Consider the following 25838-nt stretch of genomic DNA (forward strand, 5'->3'; position numbering starts at 1 on the left):
CACACAGCCTCAGCGGCCATGGCTCACGGGCCCAGCCGCTTCGCGGCATGTGGGATCTTCCCAGACCGGGGCACGAACCCGTGTCCCCTGCATCGGCAGGCGGACTCTCAACCACTGCGCCACCAGGGAAGCCCTATGCTGACTTGTTAAAAGCCATATTCTTATGCACTACTGACGTAAGAATAGTTGATAAGCCTCAGATAACTTCTGATTAATATTATAAAAACCTAATGGTTAGATCCAAGATTCCAGGTGATGCTACATTAAAAAGAAATAATTTTGAATTCAGAAGAATATAATACTTTGACAATATTAATGATAAAGTAATAATGATAAAATTAATATTTCAGGAAAAATGAAACTTTAAAAAGAAAAAGCGGAAGAGCATTAAACCTATCTGCGAGTTAATCAGAGAGGGTACTTTTATTTTTCAGAACTAGTTATAAACCTTTGACATTCTGATTGCTATTTTCCTTAACCCAAGATTAAAGAAGAGGTCTTGCATAGAGGAATTCTTTTAAGTTTAGGATTGATTAGGCTTTAAAATTCCGAGAAGACAGTATTAGGGACTACAGACTATAGACCATGCTGGGACTATAGACTATAGACCATGCTGGTTTCCAGCCCCAAAGCAACGAAATTAACCACGGAGGAAACGAGTCATATGAACGAGGCAAAAACAAAAAACACGTGTATGGTGACATATACCTTGGAGGCATTTTGTCTATTTGAAATTTCATTTGCATTTTTAGACAATGGAGTAACTCTTTGCTGGATGCACTAAAACATAAACACACCAATGAAGAAATCAGACTAGGAATTATAGCATTCATCTGATGTTTCTGGAAGTCAAGGAAAGTAGCCAATTAAAAAATAACTCGGGCTTCCCTGGTGGCGCAGTGGTTGAGAGTCCGCCTGCCGATGCAGGGGACACAGGTTCGTGCCCCGGTCCGGGAAGATCCCACATGCCGCGGAGTGGCTGGGCCCGTAAGCCACGGCCGCTGAGCCTGTGCGTCCGGAGCCTGTGCTCCGCAATGGGAGAGGCCACAACAGTGAGAGGCCCACGTACCGCAAAAAAAAAAAAAAAAAAAAAAAAAGTAAAATAAAAAAATAACTCAAACACTGCTTCTTTTTCATGTTCAACAAGCAAAATATAATTAATAACAGAAAAGCTTACCTGGGACTGGGCTCTTTCTTGAACTTAAGTTCTGAGAATCCATAATCTCTTCTGTTTGCCCATCTGCTTCTACCTCTATTTTGTTCTGAATCTCTTTTGCATCTTCATTAAGGCAAGTTCTTACGCTCTCGTCCTCTTCTAAGACTCTCTGAACTGCGGTGGGACCACCAGCAGTACTAACGTTAGAGGCAGCAGCAGGAACAATGACTGGTGTGGGAGGAGGAGAAGCTGGAGGAGTTGGAGGAGACGGAGAAAAGGAGGGAACTATGGAAGGGGTGATAGGAGTTGCAACACTCTCCACTTTCATTTCTTCTGGGGGATTTTCCAGAATCTCCAATTCAAGAGTCAATGGCAACACCTCCTGTTTTACTATTTCCACAATGCTTTCCGTGGCTGGTAATTTTTCACTAACTCCATTCATTTCATTAATTAGGTTAGTACTAGAAATCAGCGGAATATCATTAGGTGCTACACTACAAGATTTCTTGCATATATCATCATCAATTTCATCTGTTGGTGAAGGATCTGATGCTTCTGTGCAAGATGTGGGGCTGGGTATAGGAATTGTGTCTTCTTTTGAGGAAGAGAGTTCACATCTGTCATCAGTAGCAGTGGTGAATACTGGCTGGCTACTAAGAGCAGCAGAGGTGGGGGAAGCAACTGTACTTCGAGCAAGTGGAGAAATAGTGGTAGGTGATGGAGGCAGAGTAAGCTCTGGTATGGCTTCTACTGCAGTAACCTCAGATGTCTGGCCTGCTTGTTCTTTCTTCTCTCCACTAAGGGCTAGCCTAAGGACTGGGGAAGGAGTCTTTAACACTGGATCTGGTTTTGGCTTCTCTTCTGGGAAAGAAAAAAATGAAAGACATTTAGGAATAATTTTTGGATCAGAGGTTGTATTGTATTATTTTAGGGTAATTCTTTTAATCTCTTATTCTAAAACATGGGCAGCAGAAGACAGATCAAAATATTATTTTGCCACTCCAAAAACATTGTCATATTTTCTTCTCTATTTTCCACTATTACTTAACCTCCAATACATATATAAAGTTTATTTTTAAGTAAGAGAAGGAATTAATTCACCAAATGACTATGTCAAGAACACAAAGGGAAAATCTAATCAAACCTGTAACTAAAACATTCTCGGGATGGGAATGGGGCTTTTCTTTAAGGTAGGGAAAGCCTTCATCTGTAGAAAATTTTTCTACCAAGGATACACTATGGAGACAGGACAGGACAGTTCAGGGGAAAATAACTGGAGATTAAATTATTGGATACAGATATTATTTTTTATTCTATATATTTCTGCATTTGGGGGATTTTTATAAAGAACATGTATTACCTGTATAAAAAAACTGTTTCAATAAAAACTATCATGGTGTCATTTATTATCAATGAAGTTTATTTTCAGTGAAATCAAGTTCCTGAACATAAAAATTCATTTAGAAATTAACTTTCATTTCTTAAAAGAGGCATATAACTAGAAATAATGTTAAGGAATAAAAATGGAAATTTATCTTGTATCTTCAGTTGTAAAAAAAAAAATTCTTTAAGGAGAAACCAACGTTAATATTCAGATAATCAAGTCCAATTAAAAATAAACAATATATATTAAAATAATACAGAAAATGTACATCTGTATATAGACAGAAAAAGAATGACAGCAAGAGTGAGATAAATTGATAATCATAATAAAGGTTAATAAACTGATAATCATAATAAACCAGAAAAATGAAAGGAAAGCTAACTCAGGAAAACTTCTATATTTTAAAATTCCAGGTAAACTGATACATGATTCATGCCTGGGAAGATGAAACCAAAGGAGATTAGACTGGTTTACAGCCTTGTGTTTCCTTAGTGGAATAAACAGGCTCCAGTGGAAAAACAGCTACTCATGAGCATGTTCATCAAATGCAAACAAAAATTTTAAGCACTGCTGAAAGACAATCTAAACTGAAAGGGACTTTACTTTCTCTGCCAGAAATCTTTATGCATAAGTGAAGTTGAGTGTTTACAATAACTTTTAGTTAAGTAAGTCTGCCAAAGAAAATATGCTCGTTGATCAGATAAACAGATGGTAAAATTAAGCTGTTAAAGGCTAATTCATTCACTGCAACTACTTTTACTGGCCTTAAAATTCACTTTAATCGATGGGCTTAGAGGCCAGTGTTTCTTTAACTCTGCCTATTTACTGTAGTGGAGAAATAAGATCAATAGGCTCTGAATGCCAAATATTTCAGACTAAGTTGCCAGGGCAAGAGACAAAAACATTCAAAGAAATACATCTATTATATTTATTACATATATGTGATATATATAAAATAAATACGTATTTATTAAAATATCTCTGATGAAAATACTTTCCAACTCAACCAGAGTAACTGCTACATGGGTAACCCAGATTATAAGATACCACTATTAAAAAGTACATCAGAGTATTACCCTTTGGGACTTCCCTGGTGGCGCAGCGGTTAAGAATCCGCCTGTCAATGCAGCGGAAACGAGTTCGATCCCTGGACCGGGAAGATCCCATATGCCGCAGAGCAACTAACTCCGTGCGCCACAACTACTGAGACCACACGCTGCAACTACTGAAGTCCACCCACTCTAGGGCCTGCGTGCCACAACTACTGAGCCCGCGTGCTGCAACTACTGAAGCCTGTGCACCTAGAGCCCGTGCTCCGCAACAAGAGAAGCCACCGCAATGAGAAGCCCGCGCACCGCAATGAAGAGTAGCCCCCTCTCGCCGCAACTAGAGAAAGCCCACGCTCAGCAACGAAGACACAATGCAGCCAATAAATTAATTAATTAATTAATTTTTAAAAAAAGGATATTACCCTTTATGACCACTGAATGAAACCTAGATGAATTAAATTAAACAGCAGAAAATAGTAAATCTCACATTAACAATCTAATAAGAGTATGTCAATTCAATTATTAATTTTGGGAAATAAAATTTCTGATACTAAAAATATCAAACAAAAGCAGACCTATGACTGAAACTTCTATATACTCTTGAGAAATAGCTAACATTAATAAAGAAAATTAGAAACAAAAAAAAAATTCATTATTTTGAGAGCTCCTTATTTTGAAATAAGTCCTTTAATTAATTCATTAAACTTTTACTACAGAAAGCTGAAAGGTATAATAGAGTAGATCTAAATAAAGAACACTGATTTTATTTCTCTAAGAACTTTTACTATTAAGAGTATGTTTTTCAGAGCCATGATAGTTTGAAATCTAATATACTGCATTCAAAATGTTTATAACATTTGGCCATTTTTAGGAATTTGCAGGAATTTCACCTTTAAGAATTTTTTCTAAGGAAATAAACACTGAAGAGAAAAGACAGGTCTAGAATATTTAAAGCAACAATATTTATAATAGAAAGATAAACTAAATATTTATATTATAAACTAAAATTATAATAGAAAAATAAACTAAATGTCTAACAATGAGGGACTTATTAAAGAAATAATGGTCGGGGCATATAATGGTAATTACTGCAATCATTTGAAATAAGTTTTTAAAAGAGTATTTAATTATATAGAAAGTTGTTTATAATAAAAGACATGTTTTTCTAAAAAGCAGGGCACAAAAATTGCACGTGGAGCATAAACCTACTGGTAACAAAAAAAATACAGACTACTAACATAGATGCATATAGGAAAGTCTAGAATTACATACAGGTTATTAACAATGGCTCTGGATAATGAGATAAGAGATAATTTTTCTTTGTGTTTAACCACAGTTTCTATAATGAATGTCAAATTTATAAGAAAGAAAAAACTCCTCCCTTTTATTCTCATAGAGTGGTGGAACCAAGCTCCTAGATGGGCGCCCTTTGGTTGTCAGGAGCCACACATGACCGAAACGGTGTTGCTATCATTTAATGGGGAGAGACCAAGAATGCTAAGTAAGCATCCTGCAGTTTGAGGGACAGTCTCATTTGACAGAGAATAGTCCTGTCCTAAATTCCAAAAGAGCCCCAGTTGAGCTACACTGGTACAACTGGTTGAATTACAACAGAATACCATTCGTTGAATACCTACTCTACATCAAGAGCCTTCAAAACGCACTAAGACTAAGGCTCAAATAACTTTTATTTGTATTTAATTATACATACCATATCCTCAATACGCTGAGCTGAATGCATTTTTTCAAACATCAAACAATCATTTAAGCTGTGTCTCTAGACTATCACACCAACTGAAGATTTTAATTCATTCAACAGTCTTTCTACAAGTCAAGTTGAGGTCTTCCTTGGGTTTTTATCAAGTACCAAAACAAATGGGAAATGGCATATTTGTCTGGAAACTTGGTCTTCATGTAACTATTCCAGCTGTTCACATCAAAAACTGAGAAAATCAGACACTTAATTATGGCAGCTAACATTTATTAAGCACTTAATATGTACCAGGAAATGGGTCAAATACCATATATACATAGTGTCCTTTAATTCTTACAATCACCAAAGGGATAAAAACTATTACGTTCCTATTTTACAGAGGGGGAAACTGAGGGTTTTAGAAATTAAGTCACAGGTCCAAGGTCATATAACTAGAACCTAAAAATGATTTCAGATGCTAAATTCTTCCAATTCAAGAATCTAAAAATGATCTCAAATCCTAAATTCTTCCAATTCAGAGGGGAAAAGGGGGGGGGTTATGGAAAAAGAAGTATTTAGGTGAATCAAGCTAGTGGGAGACTTTGGGGCTAAAGTGGGATCCCAGTACAAACCCTCCGTAATGATATTTCCATCAAGAGAGAAAAACCAATCTGACTGCAGAATGCAGAATCTATTGTTTCTGGGGGTAATATAACAATTTTTTAAAACAGTGCATTTTTGTATCCTACTTTAATTTCAAAATGAATCTACAGTTAAGAAGAAATTTTTTAAAACTTTCTTAACTGTTAAAGAATTCTCTGAAAAATGATGAACGCTTTCTAATTTTATTTGAATTACATATATTTAATTTAAAAAAGAAAACTACTCTGAAAACTATTCTATATATTGACAAGCTATGGATAGAATTAGAAACAGAAGATTAGAACTACTGAGTTTTCTGGAGAACAGCTGGTACTAGAGGAAGACAGCAGTAGTTCCAAAAAGTTACTATAAGCTCTATGAAATATACTTAAAACAGAAGTTTTTCTTTTCATCAAGGTAATGTCGAACATTTTCCAATTCACTCATATCTATATCAAACATCAATTTGAAATGTTGATTTTATTATTCAAATTTCCACTAAGCATAAAAAACTGAGAGGAAACAAAGAATCCTACATTCCTCCTTCTGCAAATCAAGGCCTAAATATGGTAAGATGCAGGTATCTACCTAATCCAAAAATCTTAGGTCAGAGCTATCACCAACAAGATATGTTATGAATTCCTTGTATTGTAGCCCAGCTAGAGAAAGTCAGTGTAAAGGATATATTTTAAGGCCTCTCTGCATGGTAATTATTTAGTATGTTTAGCACAATTCTAACTAGCAAAAGGATTATAACTGTGCAAAAGTAATGACATTTTGAAGGGAATACCCTGAAAATTCTCCACTCAGATTGAAAATATTCTGAATTTTGACTCAAAATTGCTTGATTATTGGTGGTAGGAAGTAGCCTTCCACAATACCTACAAACTGCACTCCTGCATGGTGAATGGCTTTAATATTAAAAAATTTAACTTTAAGCATTTATGAGTCTCTAACTCTGAACATTGCTGAAAGAAGTATTTGACACTGCAAACTTCTAGAAGCATGCCAGTTTAGGATTTATTACCTATCTTGTGGTTTAAAACTATTTCATAAAACAAAATTTAGGACTTGTCTCTGTTCAAGTCTACTAGGCTCCTGAATACTAAAGGGAAAGAACACCATATTATCTTTGCATGCCGTAAGGAAACACTGAAACCACACATTAGAAGTTTGTGTTATCATCTTGCAATCCAGTGAAAAAACAATGCCACTAAATACCTCTACTTTGACTGTGTGCAAATTCCCAATGCTTTTTTTTTTTGCGGTACGCGGGCCTCTCACCGCTGCAGCCTCTCCCGTTGCGGACCACAGGCTCAGGACGCGCAGGCTCAGCAGCCATGGCTCACGGCCCAGCCGCTCCGCGGCATGTGGAATCTTCCCGGACTGGGGCGCGAACCTTGTGTCCCCTGCATCGGCAGGTGGACTCCCAACCACTGCGCCACCAGGGAAGCCCCCCAATGCTTTTTAAAGAATAATTTTTAGAAAGTACAGAAAGTATACATCAGCTATGGAATATTAAGGGGTTTGGAGGAATAAATAACTCAAGAAAACAGAAAACACATATGACTTCTATTCATTCTTAGAATGAAATCAGAAACATGAACAAACTAACTTGCTTCCTTCTGTGTCTAATGAATTATCTCCCAATTTTAGCTAAGGTCAACTTAAATCCAACTAGGCAGGAAAGAGAGACTGTGATAACCCACTTTCTGGCATGAGATTTCCCTTAAAGTTTCCTATTTATAATCCAAGAAGCAGTATGTGTACTTATTTCACCAACATTTGGTAAAATATATACATCGATTTATTTTCCCCAAGCTTGTTCCAAAAGAAACAGTTTAAGGCAGGTAAGCTTTTACCTATAAATATACATTGACAGTGAGGCATTAATAGAATGTAGGAAAAATTTTTACTAATCATACCTACTTTACTTTCTTAGAAGTAGAACACTGATTTTCCATCTCAAAGCTTTCTTTAAAAGTGGGTATCTAAATAATCCTCATGTTTTACTTTTATTCCTAAATGCTGAGGGCAATGTAATTAATTAAAAAAAAAAAAAAAGAAAGAGACTAAAGGTAAGAGGGAGGAAAATAGTCATACACAAACCTTGCTTCTGGTCGCTAGCTGCAGTGACAGGGGTGCTGGCAGCAAGATGAGCGCTCTCCACAGTCCCATAAACCACAGGGCTGTGCTCAGGGACCTGGCTGGGCAGCTGCTGGGATTTGAAGTACAAAAAAGGGTGATAATGAGCGTGCGAACATAAAAACTAGCAACATGGAACCCAAGGCAAGTGGGGAAGACAAAGTAGGGCAGGAGATCACAAAATTAAAAAAAAACAAAACAAAAACAGAAAGCAAGGAAAAAATATATAGGCCAGTATAATAAATTCAAAGAGTACATGGGAAGACAAGGAAGAAAAGGAAAAGAGGCAGCAGGAAAGGGGAAGGAAAAGAGATGATTAATATTAACCACAGCAAGAGAAGACAGCACAACAATCATTAGTATAATGCATTCTCCAGTGTTCCTTCTAAGGACAGACTTTCAATCTAACAGTTATGTCACATCTGAGAGAGAATTTAGCATCCTCCCAGTCAAGACCAAAGGGACTTGGTCAACTTCATTTATAAATTACCTAGCAAAGTAGTTCATCAGCCAAAAAGAGGACAAACAAAACATGATGGGTTTTAAAACCAGTTACTGATTCAAGAAAACAATACTGAAAGGTGATTCTTACCATTTGTCCATATAACCACTCAGGTGAAATGCAACTTGGAAAGCCTTTAAAGAAACTTTCACCTTAAAATGTCTTTAGATTCTGGGTCAAGGATGATATCTTTTCAGAGTCTGAAATCTGAGTAAAGTATCTGGCTTTTCAGAGCTAAGAGAAAACTATCCTTTTCAATCAGCCAGTATATGGAATAAAAAATGCCCATCAAAATCCTAGCAGAGTAGGTTGAAAAAAATTGCAGGCATTGTTCAACTTAGAGGGAAAAAGAATTACACAAGAAAGAACGAGAACATTCAATCTGCATCACATTCCAGTTAGGTATTTGTTCTGGATTTGAGGGTTACACAAAAGCCACACAACAAAGCAGTGTCTCTCCTCGGAGATCTAAGGTCAATTTTTTGATAGCTATAATCGTCTATGTTGAATTCTATCAGTGCTATCAGAGCAGAGCTCCCTGCACAATTCTGATTTTTTTTTTTTTGGAGGGGATGGGGAAATTGGGGGTAGACAGGGCCACTCAAAAATGGGAGTTAATGAAAAATATTTTCGAGTCAGTAAGTCTCACATACAGTAGGAATATAAAATGAAATATATGAGTTAAACACCTATCATTTACCGTATGTCATTTAACTAACAATGCTTTTCACAATGTACAACATACAATTTATATAGGACTATATGTAATGTATAAAATAACAGATAAAAATGGGAAAAATAGTATTATCTCACCTATTCATTATAGACCATGAAAGTACTCATATTCCACAAAAACTTCTAAATGAAGACCACTAAAATTATATTTCCATATGTAAAAAATGAAAGAGTTTCTATTTTCACTTTGAATCACTGTCAAATGGATAGTACTACCATGATTACTCTACTCTGAATCCTTAGCTCCAGTGGGAAAAAAATTCTATTATTAAAATTCAAAAACTAGGAAGGGTTCCCAGCTGTAAGTGAAAATAACAGTCACCCCTCTATACCCACAGATGTGTGAACCGCAGATACACAGACCTGATTGTACTAGCCATTAATACCTAAAAGACTTAAATATCCACGGATTTTGCTATCCGTGGGTCCTGGAACCAATCTTCTGTGGATACTGAGGGATGACTGTAGGGACTCAGTTCAATTCTATGGTTGAAAACAGCTCTAGAACAAAGGAAAGAGTCTATACTCTTTAATATTTATTAAATAGTTATCCACATAACCCAGGAAAGAAAGATCAGTAAATTGTGTCCTTTACCAGAAAGAATGAAAATATTAACTACTCTAATAGTCAGGGAAATTAATAACCAATGAAAAAGGGTAACTGCTGAAAGTAGGTCACCAAAATAAATGATATACATGGTTAAGGTGGGAGTTTTAAGACAGTAAAAGACTGCTGATACCTATAAATTTGTATAGATCAGAGAGTTTTTCAATCTAAGATTAAAATACCTTCAATCATATTAAAAAGACAACTGCACAGGCATTTTTCCAACAACAAAGCTCTAGGAAGATGTTATGTATAAAGATTTATAAGAAAGGAGTGAGATAACATGTTGGTTAACTCATAGTTCCAAATCCAAGTATCTAGTACTTAGTTATATAGCCACGGAATGCTAGGAAAGTACTCTATTTCCTCAGCTGGGGACTTCCCTGGCAGTCCAGTGACTAAGACTCCACACTTCCAATGCAGGGGGTGCAGGTTCGATCCCTGGTCGGGGAACTAAGATCCCACATGCCACATGGCGCAGCCAAAAAAAAAAAAAAAACAAACCACACAAAGGTAATCCTTAGCTGTAAACTGAAAAGGAACTAAAGATCCTACAGTGCCTTTCAGCTTTAACATTCTCTAAGCCTCTGATAGGACCAAGAAAATAACATACTAACATACAACATACATCAATACTTTAATTTTGTTTCAGATTAATTTTAATTTAGGATAATCTCAAATGTTAGCTAACCTCTAATTTCATCTCTTCTCAGGTGACATGATCAACCCTGTTGAGAATATATTTAATGAATTTCAAAATCACTGCACTTCAGTCACTTTCACTGTTAGTAGGAGTTAAAATTTATAAAAATCAGACTGGAAGGGCAATTGATATCAAAACATAAAATAATTCAACAAAGATGCTCAGGAAGTCAGGTTAAAAGGTTAGGGTTTATCTGGCAACATCACATTGTTTCAACAGTTCATAATTTATGTCAATACTAAATTCCCTCCCCACATCAAATTTTTCAAGATCAAAGCTCTGATTGGCAGAAGAAAAAAAATTCTCACTTTTCAAATACAATGTTAAGGAAGCTTATTTAAAGAATGGCAAGGTATCGGATACTTGATAGCACCCAAGAAGTGAATTTCCTGTATGAACTCTACTTGAGAATCTACTCTGTTGAAGATTTACATATTAAATTTGAAATACTGGCCTGAAGGGATACTGGTAGATGTGGGCCCACAGGAAGAATTAATTTTTTTTAAATAGAGTACCAACAGATAAAACGAGGCAACAAAATCTGGATTGTCTTTAATATTCTTTGTACAATTTAAAATTCAATTCTCGAGAGCAGCCAAGATGGCAGAGTAGAAAGACTCAGTTATCTCACTCATGAGCACGCCAAAATCACAACTGTCTTCAAAACGACCATCAATGAAAAAGACTGGAACCTACCAGAAAAGATTTTCTAAAACTAAAGACATAAAGAAGGAACTAAAACAAGACGGGTAGGAGGGGCAGACTCGTGATATAATCAAATCCCATACCCCTGGGTGGGCAACCCACAAACTGGAGAATAGTTATATTGCAAAGGATTTCCCGTAGGAGTGAGAGTTCTGAGACCCACGTCCAACTCCCCAGTCCAGGGGTCCTGCACCGGGAAGATGAAACCCCAGAGCATGTGGCTTTGAAGGCCAGAGCGGCTTAATTTCAGAAGCCCCATAGGACAGAGGGCAAAAGAAACTTCACTCTTAAAAGGGTGCACACAAAATCTGATGCGCACTGGGACCCAGGTCAAAAGCAGTAACTTGATAGGAGCCTGGGCCAGACCTACTTGCTGGTCTTGGGCAGTCTCCTGGAGAGGTATTTGTGGGGGTGTGTGTGTGTGGCTGTGGCTCACCCTGAGGACACAGATACTGGTGGCAGCCATATTTGGGAACATTCTACTGTGTGACCACTGCTGCTGGTGGCTGCCATCTTCACTCACTAGTTCCAACACCTAACCCTAAATCCACACAACAGCCTGTAGGCACCAGTGCTGGGACGCCTCAGGCAAAGCAACTCGGCAGGAACAGAGGCCCACCCATCAGCAGACAGGCCGCCAAAAGACGTCGTAATCCCACAGCCACCTCTAGACGTGCGCCAAGACATGCCCTTGCCCACCAAAGGGCCAAGAACCACTTCCACCCAGCAACGGGTATGCACTGCCCTCTCCCTCCAGGAAGCCTGCACTAGCCTCTAGAACAGCCTCAGCCAACAGGGGGCAGACACCAGATGCAAGAAAACTATGATCCTGCAGTCTGCAGACCCAGCCCACTCACAGCAGGCCAGACCTTATCCTGGGACCAGCTTGGCCCAGGCCCCGTCCACCAGCAGGCCAACACAAGCTTCAGGACACCCTGGATCCCATACCAAACTGTGTCAGGAACTGGCTCCCCCACCAACGATTTGAAACAAGTTCTAGGATCCTTGGGCCCTTCAGCCAGACTTCAGGAACCAGCTCTGCATGCCACTACTAACCCCAGGCACTAATCCCAGGACCTGGTGTAGTACAGGCAACAGCCTCGGAGTCTTTGGGATCCTGACTCCACCCACCAGTGAGCCGGCACTAGCCCAAGGGCCCCCTAGGGATCTAAAACAAGCCACCTCGTGACCAGGCCCCACCACACAGCAGCTAGCAGCATCCACACAAGGCATGGCCTGGCAACCAATCACACTAGGGGCCAACAAAGCCCACCAGACCACCCACACAGTCAGCCCTCCACAACAGAAGGAGTCACTCAGTCCTCTTAGGAGGAACCCCTAGAGCATACAGCTTGGGTGACAACAGGGGCGTGCACTGCTGGGACCCATAGGATGTCTCCTATAGAAGGTCACTTTTCCAAGTTTGAGAAATGTAACTAACCTACCACATATATAAAAATACAAATAGAAACTCAGACAAAATGAGGTGGCAGAGAAACATGTTCCAGATGAAGGAACGAGACAAAACCCCAGAAGAAAAACCAAATGAAGTGGAGACAGGCAATCTACCCAAGAAAGAGTTCAGAGTAATGATTGTAAAGATGATAAAAGAACTCAGGAGAAGAATGGATACACAGAGTGAGAAGTTTTTAACAAAGAGTTAGAAAATATAAAAAACAACCAAACAGAGATGAAGAATACAATAACTGAAATGAAAAATATACTAGAAGGAATCAATAGCAGACTAAATGATACAGAGGAATGGACCAGTAAGCTGGAAGACAGAGTCGTGGAAATCACTGCTGCCGAACAGAAAAAAGGAAGAGGGCTTCCCTGGTGGCGCAGCGGTTGAGAGTCCGCCTGCCGAAGCAGGGGACACGGGTTTGTACCCCAGTCTGGGAAGATCCCACATGCCGCAGAGCGGCTGGGCCCATGAGCCGTGGCCGCTGAGCCCGCGCGTCCGGAGCCTGTGCTCCGCAATGGGAGAGGCCACAACAGTGAGAGGCCCGCGTACCGCAAAAAAAAAAAAAGAAAGAAAAGAAATGAGGACAGTTTAAGAGACCTCTGAGACAATATCAAGTGTACTAATATTCATATTTAAGTGGTCTGAGACAAAGAGAGAGAGAAAGGGCCTGAGAAAATATGTGAAGACACAATAGCTGAGAACTTCCCTAACCTGGGAAAGGAAACAGTCACCCAAGTCCAGGAAGTGCAGAGAGTCCCACACAGGATTAACACAAGAGGAAGACACCAAGACACACCATAATCAAAATGACAAAAATAAAGATAAAGAGAGAATATTAAAAGCAAGGGAACTCCCATAAGGCTATCAGCTGATTTTTCAGCAGAAACTCTGCAGGCCAGAAGGGAGTAGGACGATATATTTAAAGTGATTAAAGGGAAAAACCTACAACCAAGAATATTCTTCCTGGCAAGGTTCTCATTCAGATTTGATGGAGAAATCAAAAGCTTTACAGACAAGTAAAAGCTAAAAGAGTTCAGCACCACCAAATCAACTTTACAACAAATGTTAAAGGAACTTCTCTAGGCAAAAAAAGACACAACCAGCAACAAGAAAACTACAAAGTAAAAAAGCTCACTGGTAAAGGTAAACACACACTAAGGGTAGGAAATCATACATACATAAAGCTAGCAGGGAGGTTAAAAAGACAAAAAAATGTAGTCAAGTCATCTATAACCACAATAAGCAGTTAAGGGATACACAAAACAGATGTAAAATATGATATCAAAAACAGTAATCATGAGAGGAGAAGACTAAAAATGTAGAGGTTTAAAAATGCATTTGAGGGACTTCCCTGGTGGTCCAGCGGTTAAGACTCCGCGCTTCCACTGCAGGGGGCACAGGTTCAAGCCTTGGTTGGGGAACTAAGATCCTGCCTGTCGATCTCATGTGCTGCATGGCACAGCCAAAAAAAAAATACATTTGAAATTAAAAGATGAGCAACTTAAAACAATCATGTATATATACAGACTGCTAACCACAAACCAAAAATCTACGATAGATATATACACAAAAAAGGAAAGGAATCCAAACGTAACACTAAAGATAGTCATAAAATCATAATAGAAGAGAGCAAAAGAAGACAGGCAAAAAAAAAAGACCTACAAAACAAATAAAAAACGAGTAACAAAATGGCAGTAAGAACATACATATCAATAATTATCTTAAACATAAACGAACTAATTGCTCCAACCAAAAGGAATAAAGTGGCTGAACGAATACAAAAATTAGGTCTACATATATGCTATCTACAAGAGACTCACCTCAGATCTAGAGAAACACACAGAATGAAAGTGAGAGAATGGAAAAAAGTATTCCATGCAAATGGAAATCAAAAGAAAGCCAGAGTAGCAATACTTATATCGGACAAAATAGACTTTAAAATAAAAACTGTTACAAGAGACAAAGAAGGACACTACATAATGATCAATGGATCAATCCAAGATTAAGATAAAGAATTCAAATACATATGCAACCAACATAGGAGCACCTCAATATATAAGGCAAATATTAACATATAAAAGGAGAAATCGACAGTAACACAATAATAGTAGGGGACTTTGACACCCCACTTACATCAATGGTCAGATCATCCAAACAGAAAATCAGTAAGGAAACACAGACCTTAAATGACACATTAGACCAAATGGACTTAACTGATATATAAAGGGCATTCCACGTGAAAGGAGCTGAATACATTTTCTTTTCAAGAGCACATGGGGCATGCTCCATGATAGATCACAGGCTAAGCCATAAAACAAGCCTTGATAGGGTTAAGAAAACTGAAATCATATCAAGCATCTTTTCCAATCACAATGCTCTGAGACTAGAAATTAACTACAAGAAAAAAACTGCAAACACATGGAGGATGAAAAATATGCTACTAAACACAAACACATGGAGGAAAGAAAATATGCTACTAAACAACCAATGGATCACTGAAGAAATCAAAGAGGAAATTAAAAAATACTTAGAGGCAAATGAAAAAAAAAAAGCTGAACCTAGGGGATGTGGCAAAAGCAGTTCTAAGAGGGAAGTTTAGAGCAATACAAGCTTACCTCAGGAAACCAGAAAAATCTCAAATGAATAACCTTACTAAAGCAATTAGAGAAAGAAGAACAAACAAAACCTAAACTTAGTAGAAGGAAAGAAGCCATAAAGATCAAAGAAGAGGGCTTTCCTGGTTGTGCAGTGGTTGAGAGTCTGCCTGCTGATGCAGGGGACACAGGTTCGTGCCCCGGTCCGGGAAGATCCCACATGCCGTGGAGCGGCTGGGCTCATGAGCCATGGCCGCTGAGCCTGCGTGTCCGGAGCCTGTGCTCCGCAACGGGAGAGGCCACGACAGTGAGAGGCCCGCGTAACGCAAAAACAAACAAACAAACAAAAGATCAAAGAAGAAATAAATGAAATACAGACTAAAAAACAAAAAAAGATCAATGAAACTACAAGCTGGTTCTTTGAAAAGATAAACAAAATTAATAAACCTATAGCCAGACTACCCAATAAACAAAGGGAGAAGGTCCAAATCAATAAAATCAGAAGTGAAAAAGGAGAAGTTACAACTGATACCACAGAAATACAACAGATCATAAGAGACTACTACAAGCAACTATACACCAATACAATAGACAACCTAGAACAAATGGGCAAATTCTTAGAAAGGCACAACCTCCCAAAATTGAACCAGGAAGAAATAGAAAACACCAACAGACCAACTACCAGTACTGCAATTGAATCAGTAATTTAAAAACTCCCAAAGCAAACGTCCAGGACCAGATGACTTCACAGATGAATTCTACCAAACATTTAGAGAAGAGTTAGCATCTATCCTTCGAAACAGTGCAAAAAAACTGCAGAGGAAGGAATACTTCCGAACACATTCTATGAGGCCAGCACCACCCTGATACCAAAACCAGACAAAGATACTACAAAAATAGAAAATTACAGGCCAATATCACTCATAAAAATAGATTCAAAAATCCTCAACAAAATACCAGCAAACCAAATCTAACAATACATTAAAAAGATCATACACCATGATCAAGTGGGATTTATCCTAGGGATGCAAAGATTTTTCAATAGCTGCTAATCAATCTATGTGATACACAACATTAAAAAATTGAAGAATAAAAACCATATGATCATCTCAATAGATGCAGAAAAAGCTTTTGATAAAATTCAACATCCATTTATGATAAAAACTCTCCAGAAAGTGGGCATAGAGGGAATATACCTCAAAATAATAAATGTCATATATGACAAACCCACAGTTGACATCATACTCAATGGTGAAAAGCTGAAAGCATTTCCTCTAAGATCAGGAACAAGACAAGAATGCCCACTCTTGCCACTTTTATTCAACACAGGTTTGGAAGTTCTAGCCACAGTATTCAGAAAAGAAAAAGAAATTTTAAAAATCCAAATTGGAACGGAAGAAGTAAAACTGTCACTGTTTGCAGATGACATGATACTATACATAGGAAATCCTAAACATGCTACCAGAAAACTACTAGAGCTCATCAATGAATTTGGTATAGTTGCAGGATACAAAATTAATGTGCAGAAATCTGTTGCATTTCTATACACTAACAACGAACTATCAGAGAAATTAAGAAAATAACCTCATTCACCAATGCATCAAAAAGAACAGAACATCTAGGAATAAGCCTACCTAAGGAGGCAAAGACCAGTACTCTGAAAACTCTAAGACACTGATGAAAGAAACTGAAGATGACACAACAGATGGAAAGATATACCATGTTCCTGGATTGGAAGAATCAATGTTGTTAAAATGACCATACTACCCAAGGCAATCTACAGATTCAATGCAAGTCCTGTCAAAATACCAATGGCATTTTTCACAGAACTAGAACAAATAATTTTAAAATTTATATGAAACACCTAAGACCCCAAATAGCCAAAACAGTCTTGAGAAAGAAGAACAGAGCTGGAGAATTCATGCTCCTTGACTTCAGACTGTACAAAAAAGCTACAGTCACCAAAACAGTACAATACTGGCATAAAAACAGACACACAGATCAATGAAACAGGATAGAGAGCCCAGAAATAAACCCAAGCACTTACGGTCAATTAATCTATGACAAAGGAGGCAAGGATATACAATGGAGAAAAGACAGTCTCTCCAATAAGTGGTGCTGGAAAAACTGGACAGCTACATGTAAAAGAAATAAATTAGAACACTCTCTGACACCATACACAAAAATAAACTCAAAATGGATTAAAGACTTAAATGTAAGACCAAACAGTATAAAACTCCTAGAGAAAAACACAGGCAGAATACTCTTTGACATAAGTTGCAGCAATATTTTTTGGGGATCCACCTCCTAAAGTAAAGAAAATAAAAGCAAAAATAAACAAATTGGACGTAATTAAACTTACAAGCTTTTGCACAGGAAACCATCGACAAAATGGAAAGACAACCTAGTAAATGGAAGAAAATATTTGCATATGATATGATGGATAGGGCATTAATACCTAACATATGTAAACAGCTCATACAACATGATATCAAAAAAAAAACAACCCAACTAAAAAGTGGGCAGAAGAACTGAATCAAAAAGAACACAAATAACAAATATTGGTGAGGATGTGGAAAAAAGGGAACCCTCGTACACTGTTGGTGGGAATGTAAACTGCTGCAGCTATTGTGGAAAACAGTATGGAAATGCTCTCAAAAATAAAAACAGAACTATCATATGACCCAGCAATTCAACTCCTGAGTATATATCAAAAAAAGAAAAAACATTTATTCGAAAAGATACATGCACCCCAATGTTCATAGCAGCATTATTTATAATTGCCAAGATACAGAGGCAACCTAAGTGTCCGTCAAAAGATAAATGGATAAAAAAGATGTGATACACACACACACACACACACACACACACACACACACACACACACACACACACACACACACACCCGGTATCTACTGAGCCATAAAAGAGAAATGAAAATTTTGCCATTTGTAGCAACATGGATGGACTTAGAGGGCATTATGCTAAGTGAAATAAGTCAGATAAAGACAAATACTGTGTGATATCACTTATATGTGGAATCTAAAACATACAACAAACTAGTGAATATAGCAAAAAAGAAGCAAACTCACAGATATAGAGAACAAACTAGTGACTATCAGTGTGGGGGGAGGGGCAATATAGGGGTGGGGCAGTGGGGGATACAAAACTACTAGGTGTCAAGTATGTATTGTACAACACGGGAAAATAGTCAATATTTTGTAATAACTGTAAATGGAAAGTAACCTTTAAAAGTTGTATAAAAATTTAAAAATTAGATTTGGCAGTTTAAAAAGTAAATAAAATTCATTTCTCTTTACATAACCTATATTGTTTCTACCCAAAGAGAGGCCACCATCATTTACTGTCTATTTTAAACGTGTATATGACAGGATGCTTCATTACAGAGGTAATTGTAGACAGGAGGCCAGCAACTATGGCCCAGGGCCACATGCCTATTTTGGTACTTCCCATGAGATAAGAACTTTTTACATTTTTAAATAGTTGGGGGAATTTTAAAAGAACAATATTTCTTGACATATGAAAATTACAGGATACTTAGAAAGTTTTATTGGAACAGCCACAGCCATTCATTTACATATTGTCTATGGCTGCTTTCATGCAACAATATCAGAGTCGAGTAGTGGTGAAAGAGACAGCTGGCTGCAAAACCAAAAATGTGTACTATCTGGCCCTTTACAGAAAATGATTGCTGATCCTTATTGTAATCCACTGAGAGAAAGCCAGAGACTCCAAATAGTTATACAAATATAAGCAAGATGCTGATGTAATTTACTGTTATCATAAGAGGCTATTTGAACGTTTCACATTTCATTATTTATATGTTATATGTAACTGACTTTTCGAAGTCCCATTCAATGACTTTAAAACAGCCATTGTAATAAATACCACATGTGTTTAACATATACAAACCCTGGGGATAAAGAAGTATTGCCCCCAATTGAGAAACATTATGAAGATTAGGAAGTAAAAAAATAAATGGCACCAGGAAAAAGGACCAAAACATACTTCTTTCATAAATGGGAGAGAATTCTCCTACACGCATTCTTTAGAAAGGTGTGTATGTGAGTGTCTGCATGCGCACACATGCGCACACACACTCACATGTGTGGATTTTCCCCCCTGGCATCTATCACATACAAAGCATTGAGAACCCACTGGTGATTAAAACAGAAAAATCCTTAGCTTGGAGCTTATATTCTTTCAAGGGAAACATATTAAAGAATAAACCTGTACACACACAGAGGAATATTATTCAACCATAAAAAAAAATGAAAGCTTGCCCTTTGCAATAACATGAATGGACCTTGTGGGTATTATACTAAGTGAAATAACTCAGATAGAGAAAGAAATGCCGTATGAGCTCACTTATATGTAGAATTAAAAAACAAAACAAAACTCATAGAAAAGAGAACAGATTGGTGGTTGCCAGAGGTGGGGGGTATGGTGGGAAAAATGGGTGAAGGGGATCAAAAGGTACAAACTTCCAGTTATAAAATAAATAAGTCATGGGGATGTAATGAACAGCATGGCAACTCTAGTTAATAATACTATATTGCATATTTGAAAGCTGCAAAGACAATAGATCTTAAAAGTTCTCATAAATAAAAAATTGTTTTTTGTAACTGTGCATGGTGACAGCTGTTAACTAGACTTATTGTGGTCATTTTACAATTTATACAAATATCATTATGTTGTACACCTAAAACTAATGTAATGTTTATGTCAATTATACCTCAGTAAAAAAATAAATAAATAGAGGGGCTTCCTTGGTGGCGCAGTGGTTAAGAATCCGCCTGCCAATGAAGGGGACATGGGTTCAAGCCCTGGTCCGGGAAGATCCCACATGCCACGGACCAACTAAGCTCGTGCACCATAACTACTGAGCCTGAGCTCTAGAGCCTGCATGCCACAACTACTGAGCCCGCGTGCCACAACTACTGAAGCCTGCGCGCCTAGAGCCCATGCTCTGCAACAAGAGAAGCCACAGCAATGAGAAGCCCACACACCGCAACGAAGAGTAGCCCCCGCTCGACGCAACTAAAGAAAGACCATGCAAAGGAATGAAGACCCAACAAAGCCAAAAATAAATAAATAAATAAAAATTTTTAATAAATAAATAAAAAGAATAGACAGAGAGGCAAGCAGAAGCAAGGAGATGAGTAGGAAAGTTACTGTTGTTTAGGGGAGATCAAAGTGGTTTAGAGGATAACAGTAGCAGTGGAGATGGTGAAAATGAGCCAGATAGGACTTGCTGATATAATGGTGTGGAATATGGAATAAAGATTTGTGTTTTTAATTAAAAAAAATTTTTTGGCTGTGTTGGGTCTTCGTTGCTGCGTGCGGGCTTTCTCTAGTTGTGGCAAGCAGGGGCTACTCTCCATCGTGGTGCGCAGACTTCTCACTTGGGTGGCAAGTAAGTAATTCTTAAAACAGAAAAAAGAACAAGAGGGAGTAGGGAGAGGAAGGAAAATATATAGCTCATTTTAAAATTTTAAGTGATTTTACTTCACCACCCCTTTGGAAGTGGACAATTATGGAAGCCTTGCCTATACAGTTGTCCCTCAGTATCCATGGGGGATTGAGTCTAGGACAGCCCGTGGATACCAAAAGCCTCAGGTGCTCAAGTCCCTTATATGAAAAGGTACAGTATTTGCATTTAACCTCCCAGGTACTTTAAATCATTTCTATATTACTCATAATACCTAATACAACATAAATGCTCTGTAAATACTTGCCAGTGCATGGTAAATTCAAGTTTTGCTTTTTAGAACTTTCTGAAATTTTTTTTCCTGAATCTTTTTCATCCCTGGTTATTTGAATTAGTAGATGAAGAACGTGTGGATAGGGAGGGCTGACCGTACAACACCATACACTTATTTTTACCCTGCAGGGTCCAAAATGACTTTCAGGAAGCTGGCACATTTCTTAATGTGAAAACGTTCCTTGTGCCTCACTGCTATCAACAACAGAGATATAGCTGAGAGACTCTGATGCTGAGGGAAAGTAACAAAAATGTTCCCTTCTTTCCAACTTAAATATTTAAGGACTAAAAGGGAACTCTGAGATTACTTAGTATAATCCCTCATTTTACATATCAAAAAATAGGGGTTTAAAGGGCTTCACATTCTGACCCAAGGTCATAAATCTAAGTGACAGAGTGGAGACCGACCAGCATCAAGTACTCTAGTATTCTGTCCATTCATGCACCTCTGTCTGTGTATTATGATCATCTGAATGGTCACATATATTACACATATTTCTATATCTTTAATACATCTGAGATATAAAATCTCAAGGAGTTATTCCACAGATCATTTTAAAACTCAGGAAGCAGGACAATTTTAAATTCAATCTACTCTTCAGGACAAAAACAGAAGCAGCAAAAACATGTTTCTCCTCTCCATTCTCCTCCTCCAATGCAGTTTCTCTCAATTAACTCTTCTTAGCTTGCCTGCTTGCCAAAATCATTCATTATCCCCCTTTTCAAACATCCATGTACACTCCATGTTATGTTTTACTATAAATCCCAGTATCTAAGCTTGAAGAATCACCTCTGATTCTTCCCTCTAACTCCTAGGGGAACCATGCAATGTGTTTACCTGGACAGTACTGGTTTATGCCTGTTGTCCCAGCAAAATGATTAATAGCATCCCCATTCATTTCTAAAACTGCCCCAATTGCGATGATAAATTATAGGGTTACTCTTTTTATAATCCTTACTTAGTAACCAATTGCTGAATATTTCTCTCACTGGCTTCCTCTCCTTCAACTGACTTCCCAATTTATCGCTAGAAATGGTAACAGTCTCCCTTCACTCAATTTCCCATCTCCATGTGCCTTTTTGCACATGCTACCACTCTGCCTGGAATACCCTTCTCTCTCTTTCCATTTTTGTGAATACCAATCTGGGAACTCAGCCCAAGTGGCATCTCTGCTGTGAAGCCTTCAAGACTCCTCCAGTCATTCTCTGTGCCTTCTGAAACAACAATAATTGTAATACTAATAACAGATAACATTTGTTGAATGCTCATTGTGTCCCAAGCTTAAGCAATTTTAAGTATTTATTTAATACTTATAATAACTCTATATGATATTTATTTCCCTTGTTTTTTAAAATGTGGAAGCTAAAGTTCTAGAAGATAAGTAATTTGGCTAAAGTTACAAAATTCAGTTGTGGAACTAGGACTTGAAATCAAGTATATCTGATTCTAAGCCAAACCTTTAAACCTCTCCCCTGTACTGTCTCACCTGTACCAAGTATCATTAATAGGTTTCTGTGATCCAACACATTTGAGCCTGTGCTATAAATATGACCCACTTGGTCGTCTCTGTGCTGTAATAATTCTCAGTATATATTTCACAGGAGGATCGGTCATATATTAGTAAGCATCCTCTGTCTCCCTTGAAGAGACTGGGATGAGCTCAATGATAGGGAAAGGGCTTTGCTATTCACATCACATGCAATTGTGACTCAAAGCAGGTACTCCGTAAGGCCAAAAGCAATACAGTATTTACTATTTAGTCATAAATTCTGAAAAGGATTGTCTCATCTGCAGTCTTACTTACTAAGACTGTGGTCTAGGATCTATTTAGAATTAGGCCAAGGCTACAAACTAGCAGTTTTTAGGTTAAACCTAAAGGATCTTCTTTGGCTGGCATAGTGCTATTTATTAGTAGAATTAGTTGCTGATTAAAACTCGCAGATTGATTTCTAGCTTCTTTTGAAACATTGGGTCAACATTTTTACATGACATAACAATTAGGCATTAATGATTGCTTCCCCTAACCAGGGATATCCTCTCCTACTCTATGTGCACCACTCTCCATGAATTTCTAGAAAATGAAGCCAAGTGTCGGTTGCCATCATCACATTTGCGCTGTTGTTGTTCTTAAGAAGAAAATGAAATATTTCTAGTACATATGTCTGTTAAGAGGCTATTTATTCATTCCATGAATTTCACGCATTTGGAAAGACAACAGATCGGTAAGTGTGGATTTAAATGCAAACTACCTAATAAAATAAACTGATGCTTCAAGATAACATTACACCTCAAAAAGAACTACCAACATTATAATAATTGACTGATGACCTTTATCAAATAAAAATGTACATTTAATGGGCTTTATGATTACACATACATTCGTATTCAGGCCTGGGATCCCTGGGGAAAGATAAAAAGCAAAAGGATTCCTGTGACTAAAGACAGAGAGATAACCAGAAGAGGGTAGGATCAAGCTTGCTAAGACTAAAGAAAAACAAACCAGCCCACAGGGAATTAAAATGCAAAAAGATATACTAATATATATTCAAGTTGAGAATTTAAACACAAATCAACAAAAGGTTGTCAACTACACAGTTGGACAGTAACAATATTTTAATTAATGTGGGAAAATACAGACCAAAATTGAACTGCCCCGATTGACTAATCCTAAATTTTCGCTATAGTATGTTCCCACCTAACAGAGCACATAAGTGAATAACTTAAATGTGTATATGGTGCTTGTCCCATGTTTACGTACAGGGACAAGATTAAGTATAAGCCCTGTTCAATCATTCTAGATTTGGAATATCCCTGGGGAAATAATAGGGAATGGTGAAAAGTCCTATTAACAATCATTAATATAACCTTACAATTCATATATCTAGATGGTTACATATTATACTTAGCTAGATGATGGAAGACTGAGATAAAAGTCAGCCAGAGAGTATCATCGTTTCCAAGTGAAACACATCATTATACAAAGTCCCAAGTTTTAGGTCGACTCAAAATTCACAGATTTTCAAGGGGCTCTAAACTTAGACATCTGTTTGTGAGCTCAATTTTTAAAGAACTTTTTTTAAACCTATACAGTACTACTAAAATCAAGTCAATAGTCTGTCATTCTGAAATGCCTTATATTTGATCATCCATATCACTTGTTTCGTAAACTGGGCTCTGAGAAGTACCTCACCAATCGGCCACAAGAGGGGGAAGCAAGCAGATTCCTAGACCTTAACAACTTTGGTTATGTCTGTTTTATATGCTGAGCATTCACTTTAGATATTTTGAAGATTTGAAATCACTCTTCTCCTCTGAATGGTTTAGCAGAATTTAAAGTAACCCCATGATGAAATCAAAATTCTGTCAAACTTGGGGGGGGGGGGGGCGTCCATTTTCTATTATAGTTTGCTAAACCTCAGCTTCTCCTGGAAAGCCTTGACGTCTAAAAGCAAGAAAGTGAACTCTTAGACGATCACGATAACCACATTCTGCAACAGGAACAAAAAGGTGTTTGACATAATTTGTTAATAACCTTTGTAAATAATTAAAGAAGACACCCTGCACTCAAGAAGCTCATTTATGTACTACTAAAAAGTAAGAGGTATACCTATAATACATTTAAATATGCTCTGAATAACACAGGCAATCATCTCAAACACAGTTCAATAAAAATGTTTAAATTCTCAATTTTAATGTTTATATTATCACAGAGTGTAGCATTTAACTCCTAAGACTCCATATCGAAAATATAAAATACTCATTTAATGATGAGGTTTCCATAGGAATGCAGCTCCTTTTGGTACCATGCAATAATAGTTCATTAGGAAGAGTGGCAGCAGCTATGCTCTGAATGTGAAGACAATACAGAGAAATATTACCAATAAAAAGTTGGAAGTTATAACAGTTTACAAAGAGAAACAACATGTCTGTTTAAATATCATTTAGATATTCGAGGCTATGAGACAACTGACAGAAAGGAAAAGTACAGTCAAGTGGCTATAGAAGAAAGAAGGGCTCAGTAGAGGTTAGTGAACAAAAAATACACCTCATCATCCATCATGGCACATTCTGTCTTACCTGAGGAGGAGTAGGTGTGGATGTGGGTCTCCCTATGGGTGGAGTAGGATTTCTGCTGCCACCTCCAGACATAATCTCCTCTGTTATGTCTTTACCTCCCTGGTTTGGATCTCGAATTCTTATCTATAAGGTTACAAATAAGATGGCATATTTATGGATGGGTGCCCGTGTAGTAGATTTACAGGCATATGATGTATAAAGATGCAAACTGGGAAATCTCTCAAACATCACAGTTGACAATCACCACATCTGACTTGATTTCAATCACGGAACCAGAGGAGGTCATTCAGAAGAATTTAGGCCATTAGCTCTGACTTGAATTAATTAGCACAACAAGCTAAAATGAAACCTAGTTGGAAAAATTTCTAGGTCAAAAAGGCAAAGTATTAACACTTGTCTTTTAAGCAATGCCAAATTCACTGATTTTATTTATAATGCTTAACATAAGACAAGATTCATAAAAGAGTTTTAAAATATGGAAGTTACTATCTAAAGTTTTAAAGCCCTTAAATGGTTCTCTAACAAAATGTACACTATCCATATCCTAGGACTCAGAAACAGGGATTTATGCTGCAGATAACCTTGTATATGCATG

The 25838-nt window shown here is 37.5% G+C and overlaps 1 protein-coding gene across 10 annotated transcripts in view; it reads right to left on the reverse strand.

The window, feature by feature from the left end:
• Window positions 1-25838, reverse strand: part of EIF4G3 (eukaryotic translation initiation factor 4 gamma 3) — a 367346-nt gene that overhangs the window by 129913 nt on the left and 211595 nt on the right. For 8 of the 10 annotated variants that reach the window (XM_079928402.1, XM_079928400.1, XM_079928398.1 and 5 more), the window contains 3 exons: window positions 25244-25366; window positions 8034-8142; window positions 1178-2017 (listed from right to left, as the gene is read on the reverse strand). In XM_079928402.1, coding sequence (XP_079784528.1) covers window positions 1178-2017; window positions 8034-8142; window positions 25244-25366 — 1072 coding nt within the window. The remainder of the gene's footprint in view (window positions 1-1177; window positions 2018-8033; window positions 8143-25243; window positions 25367-25838) is intronic. The other 2 variants (XM_079928399.1, XM_079928396.1) reach the window with 1 other exon arrangement.

Source organism: Stenella coeruleoalba (assembly GCF_951394435.1).
Source record: "Stenella coeruleoalba genome assembly, chromosome: 1".
Taxonomy (NCBI): domain Eukaryota; kingdom Metazoa; phylum Chordata; class Mammalia; order Artiodactyla; family Delphinidae; genus Stenella; species Stenella coeruleoalba.